The 25,779-nt window shown below is 39.5% G+C and overlaps 1 protein-coding gene across 3 annotated transcripts in view; it reads right to left on the bottom strand.

Moving 5' to 3' along the window:
- The window catches only part of LOC126252857 (G protein-coupled receptor kinase 2), a 208,947-nt gene that overhangs the window by 33,566 nt on the left and 149,602 nt on the right, over positions 1 to 25,779 (bottom strand). For all 3 annotated transcript variants that reach the window (XR_007545863.1, XM_049953810.1, XM_049953811.1), the window contains 4 exons: positions 24,111 to 24,257; positions 23,479 to 23,653; positions 23,268 to 23,383; positions 13,900 to 13,992 (listed from right to left, as the gene is read on the bottom strand). Coding sequence is in view for 2 of the 3 variants with exons in the window: in XM_049953810.1 (XP_049809767.1) it covers positions 13,900 to 13,992; positions 23,268 to 23,383; positions 23,479 to 23,653; positions 24,111 to 24,257 (531 nt within the window). In the remaining variant the exon portion in view is untranslated. The remainder of the gene's footprint in view (positions 1 to 13,899; positions 13,993 to 23,267; positions 23,384 to 23,478; positions 23,654 to 24,110; positions 24,258 to 25,779) is intronic.

A 25,779-nucleotide genomic window follows, 5' to 3' on the forward strand; every position in this document is an offset into this window, starting at 1 on the left:
GCAGTGGGCAGTGTTTTAGCTCCACTTATCATCAATACCTACACCAGTAACCACTTTCTGTATGCAAATGATCTTCACAGAGCAAGAACTTTACAGTGTGGAGAGATATCTGAAACTGTCCTCAGAGATCTGTCAGGGTAGTGTAATTGGAGCTAGTTAAGATAAAAATCTTGTAACATACAAGTCTGCGTATTCCGTTAATGGAACAGAGAGGCTCCTTGTGAGCTGCATGGTTAGGACCCACTTACACAACTGTTGTCTTTCAAAATACTTGCTAGTAGTAAATTCAAAAAGCACTGTAAGACCAACAACACGAAAATCTCACAAAAAAAAAAAAAAAAAAGTTTGATTTTAAGAATCTATGCAACTGCAACAGAAAGGCACTTTTTTTTTTTTTTTTTTTTTTTTTTTTTTTTTTGCCTGCTACGTAGTAGTCTCTCTGGTCTTGTACACAGAGTCATATACCAATCGATTTGTCAAAGATCTTTCTCTGGATGACAAAATAAACATGAGAAACAGCGAAGTGACGAATATTTCAGGAAGCTCTGCACACGAGTGTGGGACAGCAAGCTTCCTACGGTGACGAAAAAATCTCATCTATCAAGTAAGTGTGCTGAGCACCCTCCTATATGATGCTAAGAACTGGACACATTACATGAGATCTGTTCAACAAATTCTGGATCATTTATAATTTCACACCAATGGTGTGTTGGAGCAAAACACACTTGGCATCCCTGCACATACCTGAGTTTAATGTGTAACTGCCAGAAGTTTCATTGTTGTAGGTCAATTAGTTATTGTTCAATGCTCTATTGAGTAGAACATTGTGTCACACTGTTTGCAAATTTCGGATGGCAGAGTTAGAGGAGCAATGCATCTCCATTAAATTTTGTGTGAAAAATCAAGAAAATCTTTACACAGTTTCATCAAATGATGCAGGAGGCCTATGGTGAAGAGTGCTTAAGCTGTACTCAGTGTTACGAATGGTTCACATGGATTACAAATGGCCAGACGGAAGTTAAAGTTGATGCTTGTTCAGGTCACCCTTCGATGTCATGCCAGGAACATCATGTCGGGAGCGTCAACAAAACAAAGGCTGGCTATCCGACAGATTGCAGAAGAGTGTTAACATTTCTGTTGGATCATGTCACGAAATCCTGATACAGCATCTTGGAATGCGTTTTGTTGCCACCAAATTCGTCCCACATGAGCCAAGACCAGAAAGACCTTTGTCTCGCAATCTGTGAAGAACTTTTGGATTGCGAAAATCAGAATGCGATATTCCTTAAGAGAATCTTAACTCATGATGAGATGTGGGTCTACGGTTATGATGTTGAGACCAAGATTCAATCCTCACCATGAGTCGAGAAAGGTTCTCCGAGACCAAAAAAAAGCTCGTCAGGTCAGGTCAGGTCAGGTCAAAAGTCAAAGTCATGCTTATAGTTTGCTTTGACTCTGAAGGGGTAGTTATTATGAATTCATGCCAAAGGGACAAACTGTTAATTGATGGTATTATTGGGATGTGTTGTGATGCCTGTGATAAAACGTGAGAAGGAAATGGCCAGAAATGTGGCAAGACAATTAATGGATCTTGCACCACGATAACGCACCTGCGCATGCATCCCTGCTGATGTATGACTATAATACAAAATTCCTGTGCTGCCTCATCTTCCATACTCTCCAAGCCTGACCACTGAGGACTTTTTTTTATTTTCAAAGTTGAAAACCCCACTGAAAATAAAAACATTTGCAACAGCAGACAAGATAAAAGAAAATTTGCAGATGGCTTTTCGCGAGATCCAGCAAGAGGCATACCAAGACTGCTACCGAAAGTGAAAAATGTTGATGGGAGCAGTGTAGCAATTGTCGAGGAGAGTATTTCAAAGGAGATCATGCACAATAAGTAAAAGGTAAGTGTAGAAAAATTTTGTAGACAAAGTTTTGGAATTTTTTGAACCGACCTCGTACATGAGCTCAACACTTTTTATCTGCAGTGCTTACGAAACAGTCTAAGCATAACACTTAAGGACCAAAAGACAAATGAGTTGATTGTGAATACTGCACAGCTACTATGTATCACCAACAGTCTCAAGAAATGTCGCCTGCGGTGGCTAGGACACTTACATCGTAGGGACTACTCGCATCTTCCCCAATACACACTACTTAGTGAGATAGCACTTGCCGAGTGACCCCCTGGAAGACGTGCATTGCACTTCTAAGGACTGTGTCAAGTGTGATATGAACACATTTAATGTTGAGTGCCAAACTGGGAGGAGCTCGTCAAAGACCACAGCAGGTGGAGGAAACTTGTCAAAGAAGGCAGCAAGTCCCACAATGGCACCTGGCTCAACAATTTAGCTGTGAAACAAACATGTAGGCAATCGCCTCTGACGAATCCCTCTTTTGCAGTGATACACACTTGCCCCACTTGTGGAAGCCAAATAGGTGCTTTCACTGAATGCCTATGAATAGGTTGATTACATGTTATCTCAAATACATTCCAAAACACAAACTTCATCAATCTGGAATAACATCACCACCTGTACAATGTGCAGTGTCTGCTGGTTAGGATAGACTTAAATTGGGGTAGAACAGCACTCACCTACTGAACAGAGACATCCCTACTCTGCAAATGCTGAAGACCAACAAAAGCTATGAAGCTTAGCATGCCTCCCAGCAAGGCAAAGCTGGAACAGTGAAAGGAGAGAACACCACATTTCTGTATATGGATGGCAGCAGCCGAGCAGCTGCCCCTTGGACACATGGAAAGACACAGGGAAGTCAGTAAACAGATTTTGATTCAGACTGGGAAGATCCATAAACAATAAGAAGGAGGATGATTTAACTGTTGGTGATATGTACTGTGAATGCAGACAACAACAAATCACAAGCTTCAGTGGCTTCTGTATCCAACTTTCCATGGTATCATTCATGTCACCCCAAGGGCCACGGAAATTCCAAAGTTCCTGACACATGAGACATGAAGATACAAGTGCATTACATGTGTTGTATTTTCCCACTTTCAGTCTTCTGTTTCCTTATTTGTAATCAGTCTGTACATTGGTACATTTCTGACTTAAGAGCAAATAAATGACCTTCAATGGCCTCACCCTTAAGATTTCTCAGGTGTGGGAGCTAGGTTAAGTTTTACACTGAATATGAGGCTCGAAAATCACAGTATTGTCAACATTATGGACGAGCCTATAAAGTAATGTAATAGATTTTGTTTTCAGTATAATACATAAAACAGTACTTACAATCCACTCCATCAACTTCTGAGGCATTAACTGCAATTGACGAAGTTATTGTTGCTAGGGCGCTTAAAGAGATGGAAATTGTAGTACTTCTTGGACTTTCATTTTTCACTTTGCTTGGAACATTAGTTCTAAGAAAAATAGGCACTATTTCTGATCACTTAACACTGAGAGATCTCTTTCTTCCCTCTGCCGTCACTTGTGAAGCTGACCAAACTTCCAGCTTGGCACTGCCACTCATCATTGGAACTTGAGTGCACACAAATATAGCACAATAAGTGAAACACTAGTTGACGCTCTCAAAGTTGCTTCTGGTTTCAACGGTTATCAGCTGATCACAACAAAGTTGTGACACTTCATTTAATGTAACACTCTTACTGCAGTCTGGAATATGAATAATTTAAGGAGTGAAGGCAGCAACTCACTGAATAGTGCAGGTGCTGAGTCACTGACAGAAATAGAAATTAGTTTGGTACATTTGCTAGCCCCCCTATGAACCATGGACCTTGCCGTTGGTGGGGAGGCTTGCGTGCCTCAGCGATACAGATAGCCGTACCGTAGGTGCAACCACAACGGAGGGATATCTGTTGAGAGGCCAGACAAACGTGTGGTTTCTGAAGAGGGGCAGCAGCCTTTTCAGTAGTTGCAAGGGCAACAGTCTGGATGATTGACTGATCTGGCCTTGGAACACTAACCAAAACGGCCTTGCTGTGCTGGTACTGCGAACGGCTGAAAGCAAGGGGAAACTACAGCCGTAATTTTACCCGACGACATGCAGCTTTACTGTATGATTAAATGATGATGGCGTCCTCTTGGGTAAAATATTCCGGAGGTAAAATAGTCCCCCATTCGGAACTCCGGGTGCGGACTACTCAAGAGGACGTCGTTATCAGGAGAAAGAAAACTGGCATTCTACGGATATGAGCGTGGAATGTCAGATCCCTTAATCGGGCAGGTAGGTTAGAAAATTTAAAAAGGGAAATGGATAGGTTAAAGTTAGATATAGTGGGAATTAGTGAAGTTCGGTGGCAGGAGGAACAAGACGTTTGGTCAGGTGATTACAGGGTTATAAATACAAAATCAAATAGGGGTAATGCAGGAGTAGGTTTAATAATGAATAAAATAATAGGAGTGCGGGTTAGCTACTACAAACAGCATAGTGAACGCATTATTGTGGCCAAGATAGACACAAAGCCCATGCCTACTACAGTAGTACAAGTTTATATGCCAACTAGCTCTGCAGATGATGAAGAAATAGATGAAATGTATGACGAGATAAAAGAAATTATTCAGGTAGTGAAGGGAGACGAAAATTTAATAGTCATGGGTGACTGGAATTCGTCAGTAGGAAAAGGGAGAGAAGGAAACATAGTAGGTGAATATGGATTGGGGGGAAGAAATGAAAGAGGAAGCCGCCTTGTAGAATTTTGCACAGAGCATAACTTAATCATAGCTAACACTTGGTTCAAGAATCATAAAAGAAGGTTGTATACCTGGAAGAATCCTGGAGATACTAAAAGGTATCATATAGATTATATAATGGTAAGACAGAGATTTAGGAACCAGGTTTTAAATTGTAAGACATTTCCAGGGGCAGATGTGGATTCTGACCACAATCTATTGGTTATGAACTGCAGATTGAAACTGAAGAAACTGCAAAAAGGTGGGAATTTAAGAAGATGGGACCTGGATAAACTGAAAGAACCAGAGGTTGAAGAGAGTTTCAGGGAGAGTATAAGGGAACAATTGACAGGAATGGGGGAAAAAAATATAGTAGAAGAAGAATGCTCTGAGGGATGAAGTAGTGAAGGCAGCAGAGGATCAAGTAGGTAAAAAGACGAGGGCTAATAGAAATCCTTGGGTAACAGAAGAAATATTGAATTTAATTGATGAAAGGAGAAAATATAAAAATGCTGTATATGAAGCAGGCAAAAAGGATTACAAACGTCTCAAAAATGAGATCGACAGGAAGTGCAAAATGGCTAAGCAGGGATGGCTAGAGAACAAATGTAAGGATGTAGAGGCTTATCTCACTAGGGGTAAGATAGATACTGCCTACAGGAAAATTAAAGAGACCTTTGGAGAGAAGAGAACCACTTGTATGAATATCAAGAGCTCAGATGGAAACCCAGTTCTAAGCAAAGAAGGGAAGGCAGAAAGGTAGAAGGAGTATATAGAGGGTTTATACAAGGGCGATGTACTTGAGGACAATATTATGGAAATGGAAGAGGATTTAAATGAAGACGAAATGGGAGATAAGATACTGCGTGAAGAGTTTGACAGAGCACTGAAAGACCTGAGTCGAAACAAGGCCCCGGGAGTAGACAACATTCCATTAGAACTACTGATGGCCTTGGGAGAGCCAGTCATGACAAAACTCTACCATCTGGTGAGCAAGATGTATGAGACAGGCGAAATACCCACAGACTTCAAGAAGAATATAATAATTCCAATACCAAAGAAAGCAGGTGTTGACAGATGTGAAAATTACCGAACTATCAGTTTAATAAGTCACAGCTGCAAAATACTAACGTGAATTCTTTACAGACGAATGGAAAAACTGGTAGAAGCGGAACTCGGGGAAAATCAGTTTGGATTCCGTAGAAATGTTGGAACACGTGAGGCAATTCTAACCTTACGACTTATCTTAGAAGAAAGATTAAGAAAAGGCAAACCTACGTTTCTAGCATTTGTAGACTTAGAGAAAGCTTTTGACAATGTTAACTGGAATACTCTCTTTCAAATTCTGATGGTGGCAGGGGTAGGCTATTTACAATTTGTACAGAAACCAGATGGCAGTTATAAGAGTTGAGGGGCATGAAAGGGAAGCAGTGGTTGGGAAAGGAGTGAGACAGGGTTGTAGCCTCTACCTGATGTTATTCAATCTGTATATTGAGCAAGCAGTAAAGGAAACAAAAGAAAAATTCGGAGTAGGTATTAAAATTCATGGAGAAGAAGTAAAAACTTTGAGGTTCGCCGATGACATTGTAATTCTGTCAGAGACAGCAAAGGACTTGGAAGAGCAGTTGAACGGAATGGGCAGTGTCTTGAAAGGGGGATATAAGATGAACATCAACAAAAGCAAAACGAGGATAATGGAATGTAGTCTAATTAAATCGAGTGATGCTGAGGGAATTAGATGAGGAAATGAGACACTTAAAGTAGTATAGGAGTTTTGCTATTTAGGGAGTAAAATAACTGATGATGGTCGATGTAGAGAGGATATAAAATGTAGACTGGCAATGGCAAGGAAATCGGTTCTGAAGAAGAGAAATTTGTTAATGTCGAGTATAGATTTAAGTGTCAGGAAGTCGTTTCTGAAAGTATTTGTATGGAGTGTAGCCATGTATGGAAGTGAAACATGGACGATAACTAGTTTGGACAAGAAGAGAATAGAAGCTTTCGAAATGTGGTGCTACAGAAGAATGCTGAAGATAACATGGGTAGATCACATAACTAATGAGGAGGTATTGAATAGGATTGGGGAGAAGGGAAGTTTGTGGCACAACTTGACTAGAAGAAGGGATCGGTTGGTAGGACATGTTTTGAGGCATCAAGGGATCACAAATTTAGCATTGGAGGGCAGCGTGGAGGGTAAAAATCGTAGAGGAAGACCAAGAGATGAATACACTAAGCAGATTCAGAAGGATGTAGGTTGCAGTAGGTACTGGGAGATGAAGGAGCTTGCAGAGGATAGAGTAGCATGGAGAGCTGCATCAAACCAGTCTCAGGACTGAAGACCACAACAACAACAACAACAACAACACATTTGCTAGCTTTTACATGAATTCTTCTTCAGAGCTATAGAGGGTACGTACACCTGTATGGCTATGCTGCACTGACTGACTGCATTGTGCCGGCACTGCAGCTCCACTGGGGTGAGAGGTTGTGTCAGTTGGGGACAGGAGTAGGAGGGAGGGGGGGGGGGAGGAGGAGGAGGAGGAGGAGGAGGAGGAATTGGTGAAAGGTGGCAGACAGTTTGGATGGAAAGACAGTAGATGCACAGGATAGGAACTTAGGACTGGTGAGCTCATTGTGGCCATAAACAAGAGCTGCTGTGTGCAGTGCACTATGATGTGGAGGAATGGATTTCAAGGGGGAGATATAACAGAGGAAGAAGAATATGGAGGAGGAGATGATGTGAGTGCAGGGTAAGTGGAGTTAGTGTGTTCTGTGGCAGTGGTGGAAGGTGGGTGAGAGGCAGGGGCTAGTGGAGACTGACATGAGGATTACAGGGTTGAAAGGTGTTGCATGAACAACTCACACAGGTTGCGAGGCAACCATTGAAATCTAGCAAGTTGTGTTTTGCTGCTGGGTGGCCCACTGTGCTCTAGGCCACAATTGGTGATAGCCATTCATTTCAGATGGTCAGCTAGGCTGTAGTCACACCAATACAAAATGCTATAAAGAAGTTACAGCAATGCTGGTATATGATATGGTTCTACATCTACATCTACATCTACATCCATACTCCGCAAGCCACCTGACGGTGTGTGGCGGAGGGTACCCTGAGTACCTCTATCGGTTCTCCCTTCTATTCCAGTCCCGTATTGTTCGTGGAAAGAAGGATTGTCGGTGTGCTTCTGTGTGGGCTCTAATCTCTCTGATTTTATCCTCATGGTCTATTCACAAGATATACGTAGGAGGGAGCAATATACTGCTTGACTCTTCGGTGAAGGTATGTTCTCGAAACTTTAACAAAAGCCTGTACCGAGCTACTGAGCGTCTCTCCTGCAGAGTCTTCCACTGGAGTTTATCTATAATCTCCGTAACGCTTTCGCGATTACTAAATGATCCTGTAACGAAGCGCACTGCTCTCCGTTGGATGTTCTCTATTTCTTCTATCAACCCTATCTGGTACGGAACCCACACTGCTGAGCAGTATTCAAGCAGTGGGCGAACAAGCGTACTGTAACCTACTTCCTTTGTTTTCAGATTGCATTTCCTTAGGATTTTTCCAATGAATCTGTCTGGCATCCGCTTTGCCAACGATCAACTTTATATGATCATTCCATTTTAAAACACTCCTAATGCGTACTCCCAGATAATTTATGGAATTAACTGCTTCCAGTTGCTGACCTGCTATTTTGTAGCTAAATGATAAGGGATCTATCTTTCTATGTATTTGCAGCACATTACACTTGTCTACATTGAGATTCAACTGTCATTCCCTGCACCATGTGTCAATTCGCTGCAGATCCTCCTGCATTTCAGTACAATTGCTGCGTTCTGTTATCTATGAACTCCTCAATCCAATCACACAATTGGTCTGATAGTCCATATGCTCTTACTTTGTTCATTAAACGACTGTGGGGAACTGTATCGAACGCCTTGCGGAAGTCAAGAAACACGGCATCTACCTGTGAACCCGTGTCTATGGCCCTCTGAGTCTCGTGGACGAATAGCGCGAGCTGGGTTTCACACGACCGTGTTTTTCGAAACCCATGCTGATTCCTACAGAGTAGATTTCCAGTCCCCAGAAAAGTCATTATACTCGAACATAATACGTGTTCCAAAATTCTACAACTGATCGACGTTAGAGATATAGGTCTATAGTCCTGCACATCTGTTCGACGTCCTTTCTTGAAAACGGGGATGACCTGTGCCCTTTTCCAATCCTTTCGAACGCTACGCTCTTCTACAGACCTACGGTACACCGCTGCAAGAAGGGGGGCAAGTTCCTTCGCGTACTCTGTGTAAAATCGAACTGGTATCCGATCAGGTATAGCGGCCTTTCCTCTTTTGAGCGATTTTAATTGTTTCTCTATCCCTTGGTCGTCTATTTCGATATCTACCATTTTGTCATCTGTGCAACAATCTAGAGAAGGAACTACAGTGCAGTCTTCCTCTGTGAAACAGCTTTGGAAAAAGACATTTAGTATTTCGGCCTTTAGTCTGTCATCCTCTGTTTCAGTACCATTTTGGTCACAGAGTGTCTGAACATTTTGTTTTGATCCACCTACCGTTTTGACATAAGACCAAAATTTCTTATGATTTTCTGCCAAGTCAGTACATAGAACTTTACTTTCGAATTTATTGAACACCTCTCGCATAGCCCTCCTCACACTACATTTCGCTTCGCGTAATTTTTGTTTGTCTGCAAGGCTTTGGCTATGTTTATGTTTGCTGTGAAGTTCCCTTTGCTTCCGCAACAGTTTTCTAACTCGGTTGTTGTACCACGGTGGCTCTTCTCCATCTCTTCACAGGTTGCCCTTCCTCTGACAGGATAGGATAAGCTATTGACGGGGCTGGAATAGAATGTGCTAGATGGCCTTCCATACAGGTACAACCCATGCAGCAAGGGTTGAAGGACATGTGGCCTACAAATGGACTACGATACTGAACAGAGTAGGTGAAATGCTGAATACCATTTTTGGGACAGTTGGGAAGGATTGTGGGTACAATGTTCCTCATTTCTGAGCACAACGGGAAGCTGTCAAGGCCTTGGCGATGGAAATGGTTCAGTTGTTCCAGTCCAGGAAAATTTTGGGCAATGAGGTGGTGCTCCTTTGCAGTTGGTTCCTGGGTGTTGCCTATATAGTCACCTTGGGGCAAAGTGGACTACTCTCATTTCTGTTTACGATCACTTGAAGTTGCTACTTAATGTAATTTTTTTTTTTTTTTTTTTTTTTTTTTTTTTTTTTTTTTTTTTGAATCATGAGGGTTACGTAGACACCAACGCATACTGTAAACAATTCAATTGTATGTTTCTTCTTTCATTTTTTTTTTATTGATTATCTAACTTTATTGGTGGATGTCTCATATCATGACTGCTTAGAGGATATAGGACTTGCATTAATGAATGCAGCTCTAAGTGGTACTTCACATTTGTATCCATTCTCTGTTATGTGTAGAGTGAAGCACATTATAAAACACAGTGTGGGGCTTTGTGCAGAAGCAAGATGTTGTGTTTTACATGGAGCCCAGGCAGTAGCTTTTTCTGCCACATCCATCTGCTTTATGTGCTTCGGGATGTATATGGAATAGTTAGCATTGATTTAAATATTAGAGAAATATATATGGTAATTATTTTGATACTGTACCATTAATTCTGGTGACTTAAAGTAAACACAAAATATATTATTTGTACAAGCAAGTGCAGTAGTATTTCATGTATATTAATATTTTGAATGTGAGAGATAACGGTATTCCCACATGGAGCTTGTCAATGTTTCCAGTTACCAGAAAAAAAAATTGCATGGAATATTTCACATGGAACAGACAAATAGAGAGAGCAGAGGCTATCATGCCTTATATGTGTACATCGTTCTAGTAACTCACTTTCCATCTCTTGTACTCTGGTCATTAACCACAGCTGAAACATGAAGCAATGAAATATGCACATCTACACAATACAGTACATTCTGAAGAATCGCCAAAATGGTGTAGTGTTTATTTTTAGAAAGCAATTTCCAATAATTTGCAAGTATTGGTATGTTTGTTGTACAGTTTTCCTGTTGTACACAGATTCTCAGTGCAGTGAAAATATTCCACACCCGTACTTTCTTTTTTTAACATCGTTTTGTATTTCAATTACAGTCTATCAGAGTTCACTAATTTTACTTTTTTACCAATGAATCTTAACACAAGCATCATCAGACCTTGATATTTATCTTATTATATTTTACACATAGTGAAGTTCGGTGGCAGGAGGAACAAGACTTTTGGTCAGGTGATTACAGGGTTATAAATACAAAATCAAATAGGGGTAATGCAGGAGTAGGTTTAATAATGAATAAAATAATAGGAGTGCGGGTTAGCTACTACAAACAGCATAGTAAACGCATTATTGTGGCCAAGATAGACACAAAGCCCATGCCTACTACAGTAGTACAAGTTTATATGCCAACTAGCTCTGCAGATGATGAAGAAATTGATGAAATGTATGATGAGATAAAAGAAATTACTCAGGTAGTGAAGGGAGACGAAAATTTAATAGTCATGGGTGACTGGAATTCATCAGTAGGAAAAGGGAGAGAAGGAAACATAGTAGCTGAATATGGATTGGGGGGAAGAAATGAAAGAGGAAGCCGCCTTGTAGAATTTTGCACAGAGCATAACTTAATTTTAGCTAACACTTGGTTCAAGAATCATAAAAGAAGGTTGTATACCTGGAAGAATCCTGGAGATACTAAAAGGTATCAGATTGATTATATAATGGTAAGACAGAGATTTAGGAACCAGGTTTTAAATTGTAAGACATTTCCAGGGGCAGATGTGGATTCTGACCACAATCTATTGGTTATGAACTGCAGATTGAAACTGAAGAAACTGCAAAAAGGTGGGAATTTAAGGAGATGGGACCTGGATAAACTGAAAGAACAAGAGGTTGTAGAGAGTTTCAGGGAGAGCATAAGGGAACAATTGACAGGAATGGGGGAAAGAAATACAGTAGAAGAAGAATGGGTAGCTCAGAGGGATGAAGTAGTGAAGGCAGCAGAGGATCAAGTAGGTAAAAAGACGAGGGCTAATAGAAATCCTTGGGTAACAGAAGAAATATTGAATTTAATTGATGAAAGGAGAAAATATAAAAATGCAGTAAATGAAGCAGGCAAAAAGGAATAAAAACGTCTCAAAAATGAGATCGACAGGAAGTGCAAAATGGCTAAGCAGGGATGGCTAGAGGACAAATGTAAGGATATAGAGGCTTGTCTGACTAGGGGTAAGATAGATACTGCCTACAGGAAAATTAAAGAGACCTTTGGAGAGAAGAGAACCACTTGTATGAATATCAAGAGCTCAGATGGAAACCCAGTTCTAAGCAAAGAAGGGAAGGCAGAAAGGTGGAAGGAGTATATAGAGGGTTTATACAAGGGCGATGTACTTGAGGACAATATTATGGAAATGGAAGAGGATGTAAATGAAGATGAAATGGGAGATAAGATACTGCGTGAAGAGTTTGACAGAGCACTGAAAGACCTGAGTCGAAACAAGGCCCCGGGAGTAGACAACATTCCATTAGAACTACTGATGGCCTTGGGAGAGCCAGTCATGACAAAACTCTAACATCTGGTGAGCAAGATGTATGAGACAGGCGAAATACCCACAGACTTCAAGAAGAATATAATAATTCCAATCCCAAAGAAAGCAGGTGTTGACAGATGTGAAAATTACCGAACTTATCAGTTTAATAAGTCACAGCTGCAAAAACACTACGCGAATTCTTTACAGACGAATGGAAAAACTGGTAGAAGCGGACCTCGGGGAAGATCAGTTTGGATTCCGTAGAAATGTTGGAACACGTGAGGCAATACTAACCTTACGACTTATCTTAGAAGAAGGATTAAGAAAAGACAAACCTACATTTCTAGCATTTGTAGACTTAGAGAAAGCTTTTGACAACGTTAACTGGAATACTCTCTTTCAAGTTCTGAATGTGGCAGGGGTAAAATACAGGGAGCGAAAGGCTATTTACAATTTTTACAGAAACCAGATGGCAGTTATAAGAGTCGAGGGGCATGAAAGGGAAGCAGTGGTTGGGAAAGGAGTGAGACAGGGTTGTAGCCTCTACCCGATGTTATTCAATCTGTATATTGAGCAAGCAGTAAAGGAAACAAAAGAAAAATTCGGAGTAGGTATTAAAATTCATGGAGAAGAAGTAAAAACTTTGAGGTTCGCCGATGACATTGTAATTCTGTCAGAGACAGCAAAGGACTTGGAAGAGCAGTTGAACGGAATGGACAGTGTCTTGAAAGGAGGATATAAGATGAACATCAACAAAAGCAAAACGAGGATAATGGAATGTAGTCTAATTAAATCGAGTGATGCTGAGGGAATTAGATGAGGAAATGAGACACTTAAAGTAGTATAGGAGTTTTGCTATTTAGGGAGTAAAATAACTGATGATGGTCGATGTAGAGAGGATATAAAATGTAGACTGGCAATGGCAAGGAAATCGGTTCTGAAGAAGAGAAATTTGTTAATGTCGAGTATAGATTTAAGTGTCAGGAAGTCGTTCCTGAAAGTATTTGTATGGAGTGTAGCCATGTATGGAAGTGAAACATGGACAATAACCAGTTTGGACAAGAAGAGAATAGAAGCTTTCGAAATGTGGTGCTACAGAAGAATGCTGAAGATAACGTGGGTAGATCACGTAACTAATGAGGAGGTATTGAATAGGATTGGGGAGAAGAGAAGTTTGTGGCACAACTTGACTAGAAGAAGGGATCGGTTGGTAGGACATGTTTTGAGGCATCAAGGGATCACAAATTTAGCATTGGAGGGCAGCGTGGAGGGTAAAAATCATAGAGGGAGACCAAGAGATGAATACACTAAGCAGATTCAGAAGGATGTAGGTTGCAGTAGGTACTGGGAGATGAAGAAGCTTGCACAGGATAGAGTAGCATGGAGAGCTGCATCAAACCAGTCTCAGGACTGAAGACCACACAACACATAGTTAATAAATGTGTTGTCAAATATGCAATAACCAAATTTTATAAAAAATATCAAATTACATTAGAAAATATTTAGGAGAAACATGGACAAATATAGTTGACGAAAGCATGCAAAAGCCTAGAAAAAGTTTTTATCCATCAGTAGATGTCAAATGGCTGACGATTATTAGATTTATAGTTTTTGATTTGTTCTAGAACTCTTGATGTGAAATATAAATGAATGGAATAGAAAACATCATTAGGTTTCTTACCCGCTGACAAAGTGACTTTGCCTCTTCACTAAATTTATGGGAGTATTTTTCCTGATCTTCTTTGACTCTACGGTCCACTTCCTCTCGCTTAACCTGTGAAACAAAATACATTACCACCATAACAAAACTAGAGACTGAATGGTATACAGAGGGGAGGGTGGGATTAAGGGAGAGTAAAATGGAGGAGAAGCAAGCAGGAGGGAAGATGAAAGGAAACAACAATATTAATGCCAGTTAAACAAACTGGAAGTCAAGCTAGTAAAAGCAAAGAAGATGGGATTGCGTGGGAGGGGGTGGGGAGGGGAGGGGGAGTCATGACATGAAGCACATGGCTGTATCTAGGACAACAAAATGTTATTAATCTGTATAAAAATAAAAAAAAATCCACAACAACGTGAAAAGCCTCAGAAAGCGTTCAACGTTTGTTTCTTAACTCAGTTAGAATTGTGAAAAGATATGGAAATATTCAATCAACAAGTTATTACATTATGACTAAGCACAGGAAAAAAGAAGTTTTACTTTATGACCAATTCCAGTCTTTTATGTTGCCAAATTCAGAGTTATTTCATGGGAATCTTGATGCTACTTTTGCCAAGTTTGGTGTTACCTTTTGACAAATGCTGTTTTTTTTACCAAATTTGGTTTTTATTGCCAATATTGATGCCTTTTTATTTTTAATTTTGGTGTTTTGCCAGTTCTGGTAGTTTTTTTTTTGCCAATTTAGTTGTTAATATTTCTGCCAATTTAGGTGTTATCATTTTGCAATTTTGGTATTGTTATGTGTCTATTTTGGTGCCATTTTTCATCAATTTTTGTGTTATTTTCAATTTTGATATTGTTATGTGTCAATTTTGGTGCCATTTTTTTTATTAATTGTTGTGTTACTTTCTGATTGCTTAATTTTGACTACTGTATGTTCTATATTTTTGCCTTATTTGTTTTTCAGTGTTACATTGAAAACAAAAATACACCTACCATTTACATCACATTCACAGACAGGTGAAATAAAAGAAAATGCTAAAATATTTAAGCTTTAGAACAAAGTTCTTCCACGGTAGAAACACATTCACACAAGCACAACTTACGCATATAGCCAAAGTCTCTGGGCACTGGGGCCTGACCGTGACTGCATTTGATGTGAGCCACAATCTAGCTAGGATGGGTAGTGAGGATAGGGAAGAGGTATGGGATCAGCAAGGGAAAGGATAGCAGGAGGGTGAAGATGCTAGTTGTGCCTGTGTGGGCCTGCAGGGACTTGGTGGTGAGACGATAGGGCTGCTAGTTGCACCGCACCAGTAGCCTAGGAATAGTGTCTTTGACTAGTAATCAAAACACCCTTGGACCAGGTTCGAACCCCACCCCTACTTAGATTTTGAATAAAAATTATCAGCAATGGCAGCTCAAGACTTCCAGCTTAAGAATTTACCCTCATTCTGCCAACAGCTTTGTCAAAGACAGCAGAGGAGTGGACAGATGTTCAGGGCACTCTCTTGCCCTTGGGGTTTCCCACCCCAAAAAGATGGAAGAACCAGCAATGGTCAACAGCATGAGGGTGCAGAAGGCAATGGGAACTACTGCATTAAAGACATACAACGTTTACCAACAGGATATGTTGCCTGCAGCTGAAAAAATCTCACAATGGCCTCTCCATTGGCAAAAGATCCCAGATTTGTCTCCAGCATTTGGGTCTCTGGGAGGGGACTGCAAAGGAGGAGGTGAGGATGAAAAAAGGATTGAATAACCAACGACAGGATTATGTTCTAAGAGTTGGGGTGTGGAATATCGTAAGCTTTCACATGGCATGGAAGCTAGAAAATCTAAAAGGGAAATGCTAAGGCTAAATCTAGATATAGTGGGGTAAGTGAAGTGAAACGAAAAGTAGACAGGCTTTCTGGGCAGATGAATATGAGTATATATCAACAACAGTAGAAAATGGTATAGTGGGAGTAGGATTCATTATGAATAAGAAGGTAGGGCAGAGAGTAAGTTACTGTGAACAGTTCAGTGATAGGGTTGTTCTCATCAGAATCGATAGTAAACCAACAACAACAGTAGTTCAGGTACACATGCCAAAGTCGCAAGCAGAAGATGGAGAGATGGAGAAAGTATATAAAGGATATTGACTGGGTAATTCAGTACATAAGGGGAGATGAAAATTTAGTAGTATGGGGGACTTGAATGGTGTTGCAGGAGAAGGTGAAGATGAAACAGTTACAGAAGACTACGGGCTTTGTAGTACCAATCACAGATCAGAAAGACTAATTTTCAGAATCAATTTCAGCAACAGCAAATCGCAAGGGCAGAAGGTGTATGAGGAAAAGGCTGGTAGATATGGGCAGGCAGAGATTCTGAAATCAAATATTGGGAGCAAATATAGGCTCAGATTACAATTTTGTAATGATGAGGAACAGAATGAAGTTCAAGAGACCAGTCAGGAAGAAACAGTGCACAAAGAAGGGGAAAAGGGAAATACTAAGGAGTGAGGAGATACGCTTGAAGTTCTCTGTGGCTGTATATACTGTGATAATGAATAGCTCAGAAAGCTGTTCAATTGAAGAGGAATGATCATCTCTAAAAAGTGCAATCACACAAGTTGGTAAGAGAAATATAGGTACAAGGAAGATAACTGTGAAGAAACTCTGGGCAACAGAAGAAATACTTCAGTTGATCAGCGAAAGAAGGAAGCACACAATTGTTCAGGGAAACTCAGGAATACAGAAACATAAGTCACTTAGGAATGAAATAAACAGGAAGTACAGTGAAGCTACGGTGAAATTGCTACATGGAAAATGTTAAGAAATCGAAATACAGACAACTGTTGGAAAGGCAACTTGGCATATAGAAAAGTCAAAAGTGAAATAATAATAAAAAAAAAAAAAAGAGTGGTAAAATTGCGAATGCAAAGGCAATTTGATTGTTAAATTCAGATGAGAGAGAGGACTGGTGGGAAAAGTACACTGAAGGACTCTGACAGGGAGGACTTGTCTGATGGTGTGTTATAAGAAGAAATAGGAGCTGATGGGGAAGACATATATTTTTTTTTTTTTTTTGCGGTGGGGGGTTCCAGTACTATGATTAGAATTTAAAAGAGCTTTGGAGGATTCAGGATCAAATAAGACAGAAGGGATAGATAACATTCCAGCAGAATTTCTAAAATTGTTGGGGGAAGTGGCAACAGAACAACTATTCGAGTTGGTATGTAGAACATATGAGACTGGCAATATACCATCAAACTTCCGGAAAAACATCATTCACACAATTCTGAAAATTACATTAGCCGACAAGTCTGAGAATTATTGCACAATCAAGTTGCTGACAAGAATCATGTACAGAAGAATGGAAAAGAAAATGAAGGATCTGTTCAACAATAATCAGTTTGGGTTGAGGGAAGATAAAGGCACCAGAGAAGCAGTTCTGACATTCCTGTTGTTAATGGAACCAAGACTGAAGGAAAATCAAGACAACTATAGGATCTGTCGATCTGTAAAACAAGTTTGACAATGTGACTCTTGAAATTTTCCCGGCGTATCGAATATTCCATAAGATTTCGGGATTGCAGCCGGATCTCATCGACTTCTTTCCACGATATTTCGGCTGCCAACCTTACAGCCATCTTCAGGCGAGTGTTTGACACTGGAGATTGCTAGTGCAAGTCGCTCTATTTATACTTAAAAGTGCCGCAGGCGCGCATGCGCAAGTTACCGTAGCATGCGCGCCACCTGTCGATTCCAAGGCCCTCTACAATATTACTGCATCTATGGAGCGCCAATGAATGCATGAAAAAAAAGTAAAACATGCACACAGATGTGTCCAAAACAATAAAAGGACAATTTCAATATTAAATTTAAAATTACTTGTCGCTCGACATGTCAGAAGCCATAAAAAATTTTCTTTTGGTTGAAATTAAAGAAATTAACGGGTCCCAGGCCTTATTCAATAAAAAGCCGCCATCACGATTAATCACCCGTCACAAACTATGGGTGTTCTTCGAACGTTGGTGCATAGGGCACATGTCGTGTCTGATAAAGACAGCCTTGCAGACGAATTAGAGCACTTGAAATCGGTATTTCAACATAATGGATATTCTGCACGTCAGGTCAGTACTGCTTTAAGGAGGAAAAATCGTGACCACCCACAAGATCAAGAGGATAAGGAGGTGTTTAAGTCCAGAGCATTTCTCCCATATGTCGGGAACATTTCATCGAAAGTAGGCAGAATTTTAAAGAAACATCGTGTGAAAGCAATCTTCCGGCCACCTACAAAGACTCGTGCTCTTCTGGGCTCAGCCAAGGATGATCTGGGATTACGGAAGGCTGGAATTTATAAAATACCTTGCGAGTGTGGGAAAGCCTACATTGGTCAAACCACACGCACAGTACACGACCGCTGTGTTGAACATGAGCGCCACACTCGCCTTTTACAGCCCAGTAAGTCGGCCATAGCCGAACATTGTATATCCACAGGACATACTATGGATTATTCGGCCACGAAAATCTTGGCCCCATCGAGATCCTTCTGGGATTCAGTTGTGAAGGAATCCGTCGAAATACGTTTAGCGGAAAATCTCATTAATCGTGATGGCGGCTTTTTATTGAATAAGGCCTGGGACCTGTTGAGTTCTTTAATTTCAACCAAAAGAAAATTTTTTATGGCTTCTGACATGTCTAGCGACAAGTAATTTTAAATTTAACATTGAAATTGTCCTTTTGTTGTTTTGGACACATCTGTGTGCATGTTTTACTTTTTTTTTTTTCATGCATTCGTTGGCGCTCCATAGATGCAGTAATATTGTAGAGGGCCTTGGAATCGACAGGTGGCGCGCATGCTACGGTAACTTGCGCATGCGCGCCTGTGGCACTTTTAAGTATAAATAGAGCGACTTGCACTAGCAATCTCCAGTGTCAAACACTCGCCTGAAGATGGCTGTAAGGTTGGCAGCCGAAATATCGTGGAAAGAAGTCGATGAGATCCGGCTGCAATCCCGAAATCTTAGGGAAAGTTTGACAATGTAAAATGGTGCAAGATGTTTGAAATTCTGAGAAAAATAGAGTAAGCTATAGGGATAGATGGGTAGTATAAAATCTGTGCAGGAACCAACAAGGAACAAATAAGAGTGGAAGACCAAGAATGAAGTGCTCGGACGGGGATGCAGTCTTTCGATTCTACTGATGGATTAAGACTAAACCGAGAAAAACAAAAATAATGAGATTTATCATAAATGAAAATAGCTATAAACTTAACATCAGAATTGGTGTTTATGAAGTAAATGAAGTTAAGGAATAGTGCGATCTACGGAGCAAAATAATCCATGACAGGTAGAGCAAAGAGGACACAAAAAGCGGACTAGCACTGGCAAAGAGGGCATTCCTGGACAAGAGAAGTCTACTAGTATCAAACATAGATCTTAATTTGAGGGGGAAATTACTGAGAATGTAGGTTTAGAGCACAGCACTGTATGGCAATGAAACATGAACTGTGGGAAAACTGGAACAGTGGAGGGTCAAAGCATTTGATATGTTGTGTTATAGAAGAATTACGAGGCCTAATAAGGCAAGGAATGAGGAGGTGCACCACAGAAGTGGCGAGGAAAGAAATATATTGAAAATACTGATGTGAATAAAGGGACAGGATGACAGGACATCTGCTAAAACATTCCATGGTACTTAAGGAACTGTAGAGGTAAAAATTGTAGAAGACAAGAGATTGGAATACAGCCAGGAAATAACTGAGGATGTGGGTTGCAAGTACTACTCTGAGATGAAAAGGTTGGCAAGCCGCATCAAACCAGTCAGAATACTGTTTGATTGGTTGAGTGTCATAATCTGAACTGTATGTCAGTCTAACATAAAGACGCATCCTAATCTCTTGTCTGATGTATAGTCAACGTTAATAAAGTCTGATTATAACATGAAGTAGTCGGAACACTGATTTAGTAGTCGTTGGTATCAAATCAAGATTTCAGAAGGTTTCATCTAGTCAGGCAGATGTGTTTATATTGGTAACACACATACTGACCAAACTCTCACAGCAGGTAGGATGCTGTTGAGTATGTTCCACAGACACAACAGTAATGCATCAGCATAATTACCAACAAACCTTATAACAATGCCAGCAGGCTGGAGATTCAACTCTTATGACCATACCTGCCTCACCAGTACGTGGAGGAGAGACTCATCCAGTGAGAAAGGTTTTCTATTTCAAAACATATGTTTTAACATTACTTTTGACTTTACTTTTAATTTTTTGATGTGAAAGCACAGGTAAACTTATTTATCATTTTTTTGGAGGAGACTAAACACACTCAATATGTAACTGAAAATCTAAAATGTATTTTCATTAAATGTGTAGTGGCATGAATTGAAATCAAAATTTTACTTGTGCTAAAATCCTTCATCATTGCTCCCTTGGAAAATATGTTTCTTTCAGATGTCTGCTACAAGGGTTCATTAAGTATTCATAGTGTGAAACTGAATGGTTTGTCTGATTCTTTCCAAAGATTCCCAGTATTAAATAAGGCAGTCCACATGTTTTTAAATAAAGCAGACATGGATGACATATTAGGTGGGTTGTAAACATGCAACAACTACATAGAGGACTAACAGACAAACAAAAGCACCTGATAATCCCAAACCAACTCCCAATGCTCAATGGCTACAGGAAGTTCTTTCAGTTTAATAACCAGAGACTGGAAGTTTTGCAGAACGCCTTTTCAAACATGTTTGATCTACCTTCAATTAGAACATGAATCTGTACAACTTACAAACAATACATAAAACTGATCCAAGTAACACAAATATGGCTTTGTTAATTAAGCTCTGAACAATAACAGAAATAAGCCTATTGTGACTCTTCATGTACCAAGACAAAAGAATCATACAGAATGTGCAACATAAGCAACACACAGGACAACTGATGTGACCAGTACAAACTAAAGAACATAGGACGAGTGAGTCAGCACTGCTCTACACGTATGTAGATGTGAATTGTTGATAGACAGCATGGCGGAGACTGTTGTGTGTGCACACTTTCTATAGGCAGCCTCTAGTGACTGGCCCTCTCCGGCACAGTTGGGGCCGATATAAGTACACATGCAGGGCAACACTGTACTTGGCATACTCACGCACTATAACTTAAGTTACGAACAACGATGATCAAATTTATGCTTGTTCTGCGCACGTACGTCACGCATTCTCAGACAGCCAACGAGCAATGGGTAGTGTTCTGAGTGCCCAGCTGTGAATGCCACAGGTTATGCGAGCATTAAATGTGAGTTGTTTAATGAATTTCTACTCCATATGTTGCAAGTTGTCAGCGCTGATGGTTGTAGTAAGTGATACATTCTGCATAAGCAAGTGAGAGACATAATTTGCTGGATATTCACTTTATTCAAGGGGGAAGCACGCACATGTGTGTGCCACAACTGTCGCTTGGAATCATCAACAATGCAATCCTCATTAGTGCCTCGACATGCACAAACTACCATCGTTCGTGGATCGGACTATAGTAACAGGATACAGCAGATTGAAACTCCACATAGCAGGTAGCGGTCTTAGTATAATACCCTATGTTCACTTGGCTTCCCATCAGATCATATGTCCTTCAAAGGCAACAGTGAGTGCCAGAGCTAACACATGGTTTCATTGTTCTTCCAAATTTCCTTTTCTTTCAGTTCTCACTTGACACTTGTGTGAAGTAGCTAGTAACAACCCGAAATTATTTTCTACTGACAGTAAAATACTTCCGAGCAGTCAGTGAACAATGAAAGAAATATTTAATTTCTCAACACATCAGTGCAACCAAACACAAAAATGCATTTACCAACGTTACTGGAAAGAAGATTTCTTTGCTTTCAATGGCAACTGCGACATTGAGTCAAAAACTGGAATTTGAATTTGACTTGAGTAAAGCTTTAACTTGTGCCTGCATCCAATTGTGGAAACTACACATTCCTACATTAGGTCGGTTTTTGGATAAGTCTGAATCAAGTCTGTAAAAACTTTACTTGAATGAACGTTACAATGAAATAATGAAAATCATTATAGTTAAAGTAAAAAGATTTGAATTTCAATCAATGAGTCAACTGATCCTACAGTTCATTTTATTGCCAACATCGACGTCAGACTATCAGACCTTTCAGGTGAATCAATAACAGCATTCCTGCTTACAAAAAAAATTAACACTTCACTCATTACACTGTTATTTAGCAATACATTACTATAGCCTGAAGAATTCAATATGACACTGTATTATTTTTCATCTTAGATGCTGCTCCATACATGAAGAAGGCTGAGACAACTTAAAAAATGCCATTTCCACTCATGCTTCGCATGACCTGCATAACACAGTGTTTCCAGATGTCAACAAATTGATTTCCAGTATTAAAAACATGTTTGTGAAAGCCCTGCCAAGGATTAAACATTTAAAGACAATGCAACATATATACCTCTGCCCCTTCAACCTATCATAATGAGATGGAGGACATGGATTTCAGCAGCAGTTTACCACACTTCAAATTTCCTGAGTATAACTGAGGTAGTTATCACTCTGAAGGATGAAGCATCTTAAACTGTAGCAGCGAAGAAACTTCTTGAGTCTTGAAAAGTGAGAAACAACTTAATTTTCATTACGGCCAAGTTCAGTTTCCTGGCACAAGTGATCTGCCAGCTTCAAGAAACAGGGGAGTCTTTGATGAAGTAAGTGAAAATTGTGGCTGATGCAGCGGAAGTTTGGAGACTGTGATAGGGAAATGGAGTTCATTAATTACAGAAAACTGTAAAATGGTGTTTTCGAAAAATTCTGATTTTGATAAACAAATATTTTGTTTAAAACTTTAAAGTTACGTACTTTAAAAATATAAACAACAATATGCTAATATAAATATGCTGATTTTGTGATTGGCTAAATAGTGCAATCTAGTAAATAAATATGCATAATGAAACGTTTTTCTATAATGCATTTTACTGCCCATTTTATCTCCTTATAATGTCTTAACTTTCGCTCTGTGTCAATTATAAATTTGTTGCAACTGTTCATGCTTTCCCAGCAGGTATGTTCAATATACGGCTCTCAGTCTGCCACCAAAGCACATTTTGCTTATTCTACAATATTTCCTCAAGGCAACTGCTCAACACTGTCAGCTGCAGGTGGTGGCTACTTGCTACTGATGGATGGCAAATAGCAACTGCTGACGATGTTGAGCAGCTGCCTGTACGAAAGATTTTGAGATTCGTAAAACTTGATTTGGTGGCAGACCAAAGAGTCATATATTGAACAAATTTCTTGTTTCAAAGCACTTCACACTTAGGCACGAAATGTACTAAAAATTAATTAATATGTAGCTACATACATTCTACTGCAGATAATGTTACCTTTTCTTTCCTTGCTCGGAAAGGAGCTTGACCTTCAATCATTTCATATATCAAACAACCAAAACTAAACCAGTCAGGGCTGAATGTGTACCTTTCATTATCAATAACCTCAGGAGCTGCAGACAGAAAGAAAAATCACAGAAAATCATAATTGCAGTATACTTGTGAGCAACTCTGCATTCAGTGTCAAGATATTCAGCAGATGGCATACCCATATAACCAACAGTTCCCACTCTGCCGCGGACCATCTCTCCCTCTGGAATTTCAACTGCCAAACCCAGATCTGATATACGCACATGTCCATGGTCATCCAGCAAAATGTTCTCAGGTTTGCAATCTCTGTACACAATTCCTTGTGCATGCAAGTGTTCCAACCCACACAACACCTGCAACATTTCAGAATTCTTTCAATACAACACAGAACACAGCAATCAAACTTAATCATAAACATGATGAATATAATAAAATTACAAATTGTCCTGTCTCATGAAAAGATGGCACATCCTTATTAAAAAGGAAATCATTCATAAAAGATTACTATCAAATAAAAATTCACTCATCCCTTATTAAGACAGGCATATCTTGGTTGCCTACTTCAATATTCAATATATTTACGGTACAGAAATCTCAACATATGTGCACTTATCTTTAATTTTCACAAGATAGAAGAAGCTAGTACTCTCTTCCTTTTACACCTCATTTATCCAGAAACAGTAACAATAACAGAAAATAAAACAAAATTAGGTAACTGGTGCAGGAACTAGAATATTAGGTTCTGAAGGCAATAGTGGACATCTTTTTCTTTGTGAAAGGGTGCAGTAAACAAAACTGAACGGAACTTACCTCTGCTGCATAAAATCTAGCCCTATGAATATCAAAACCAGGCTCACCACCCATATTGTAAATATGGAATTTAAGATCACCACCATTCATGATTGTCAGAACAAGGCACAGAGCATCCTTAGTCTCATAAGCATAAGCGAGACTCACCTGGAAAAATAAATAATAATACATAAATAATGTTAATAGGAGTTTATTCTTAAACACTACTGCCACTGTATAAACCAAGTGCATATGTGTAAAAATTATGGTATTTAACAGTGTCACCCAGAATAAAATGCTCAGTTTTCAATCATCAAACTACAATATCTGTAGCAAAGCAGTCATTCCACACTTTTGCTGACACTGATCCTACATTTCTAGACAGTTGTTAACCTCATCCTTATTAGCATAAGAAATATGCATTAGAAACAATGAAATATTATCCATAACTACAATATGCAAATTATTATTTATTACATGAAAGATAACACTTTTAGGGAGGAGAGAACCAACCAAGAGTAAGTTTATATTAGATTAGATTATGTTTTTGTTCCATAGAACCAAAAAATGAGGTGATTCTTGTGACTGTGGAATATGTCAGAAAGTGAAACTTAAGTAGTAAGTTACTAAGAGAAAAGGAAATTGGCGACTTCCATTCGAGAGTACCGAACTAAACAAGTAAATATTTATTTACTCCATAACTGGTGGAGAGCATTATCAAAAAAATACACTACTACAACATTAACTTAAGAAGGAAACAAGGCCAAAATTTACTCCTTAGCATTGGTAGAAGTAAAGTTAAAGAGCAAGGTGTGTTCACTGATTTCTGCAAGTTAAATATTGAATTCTATGGGTTACTTGGACTACAAAGAACATATAGAGAAGTCGGAAGGGGTACACATCCCAAGAATGAGAGTTTTAATGGAGAGAAGAGACCCATTCGCAATGTACTGCGATAGTGACTTCAAAGAGAAGTTTGTTTTTCCTAAGGAAACTTCTGAGTCACTGCTGTGTGTGCTGAGCCATTACTGTGACATAATTCTGACAGGAATCATGGTTTGTCTCCTACGCTCCAACTTTTTTGTGGACTGTGAGTCTTTTGCACTGGTACTTACCAAATCAAACACAGGATCTCATTAATATCCATCGTACCATTGATGCAAGAGCTTTCAACAGTGTGATAAACAGTTTAATTGTCTTTAAGCTTTCATATGTGTCATGTCACAGAACCAGGAACAAAAGGGAATTCTACTGAATTCGTGGATTCTCAAATGTCATACGGGCCATAGGTTGTGTAGATATATCGGACCTGGGGGTATGGAGTACTTTTAATACTTAAGAAGATGAGTGGCAACCTGTAAGTAGATTTTAAATTATTTTCTTGAAAGAAAGGTATCTGACAACATTACATTTTTTTTCTTTTCACTGACAGCTATGGGGCGGGCCTGGGCATGTGCACCCTTGCATATATACATACTTCGTCCTTCTGGAGCACAAGCAGAACCATACAGAAATCGCAAGAATTTCCTTTCTATTGATACCATACAAAAATCATCTGTGATACCAGTATGAATATTCTAGTATGACAAACGGGTTCCACACATGTTGCGCAAGTCTGGGACAAAACAGAGCTGCTGCAGAATCTGAAAAGGACAATATGATGAGTTGCTAGTTAGAGATAGTGGATATA

Source organism: Schistocerca nitens, chromosome 4, assembly GCF_023898315.1.
Source record: "Schistocerca nitens isolate TAMUIC-IGC-003100 chromosome 4, iqSchNite1.1, whole genome shotgun sequence".
In the NCBI taxonomy this organism is placed as follows: domain Eukaryota; kingdom Metazoa; phylum Arthropoda; class Insecta; order Orthoptera; family Acrididae; genus Schistocerca; species Schistocerca nitens.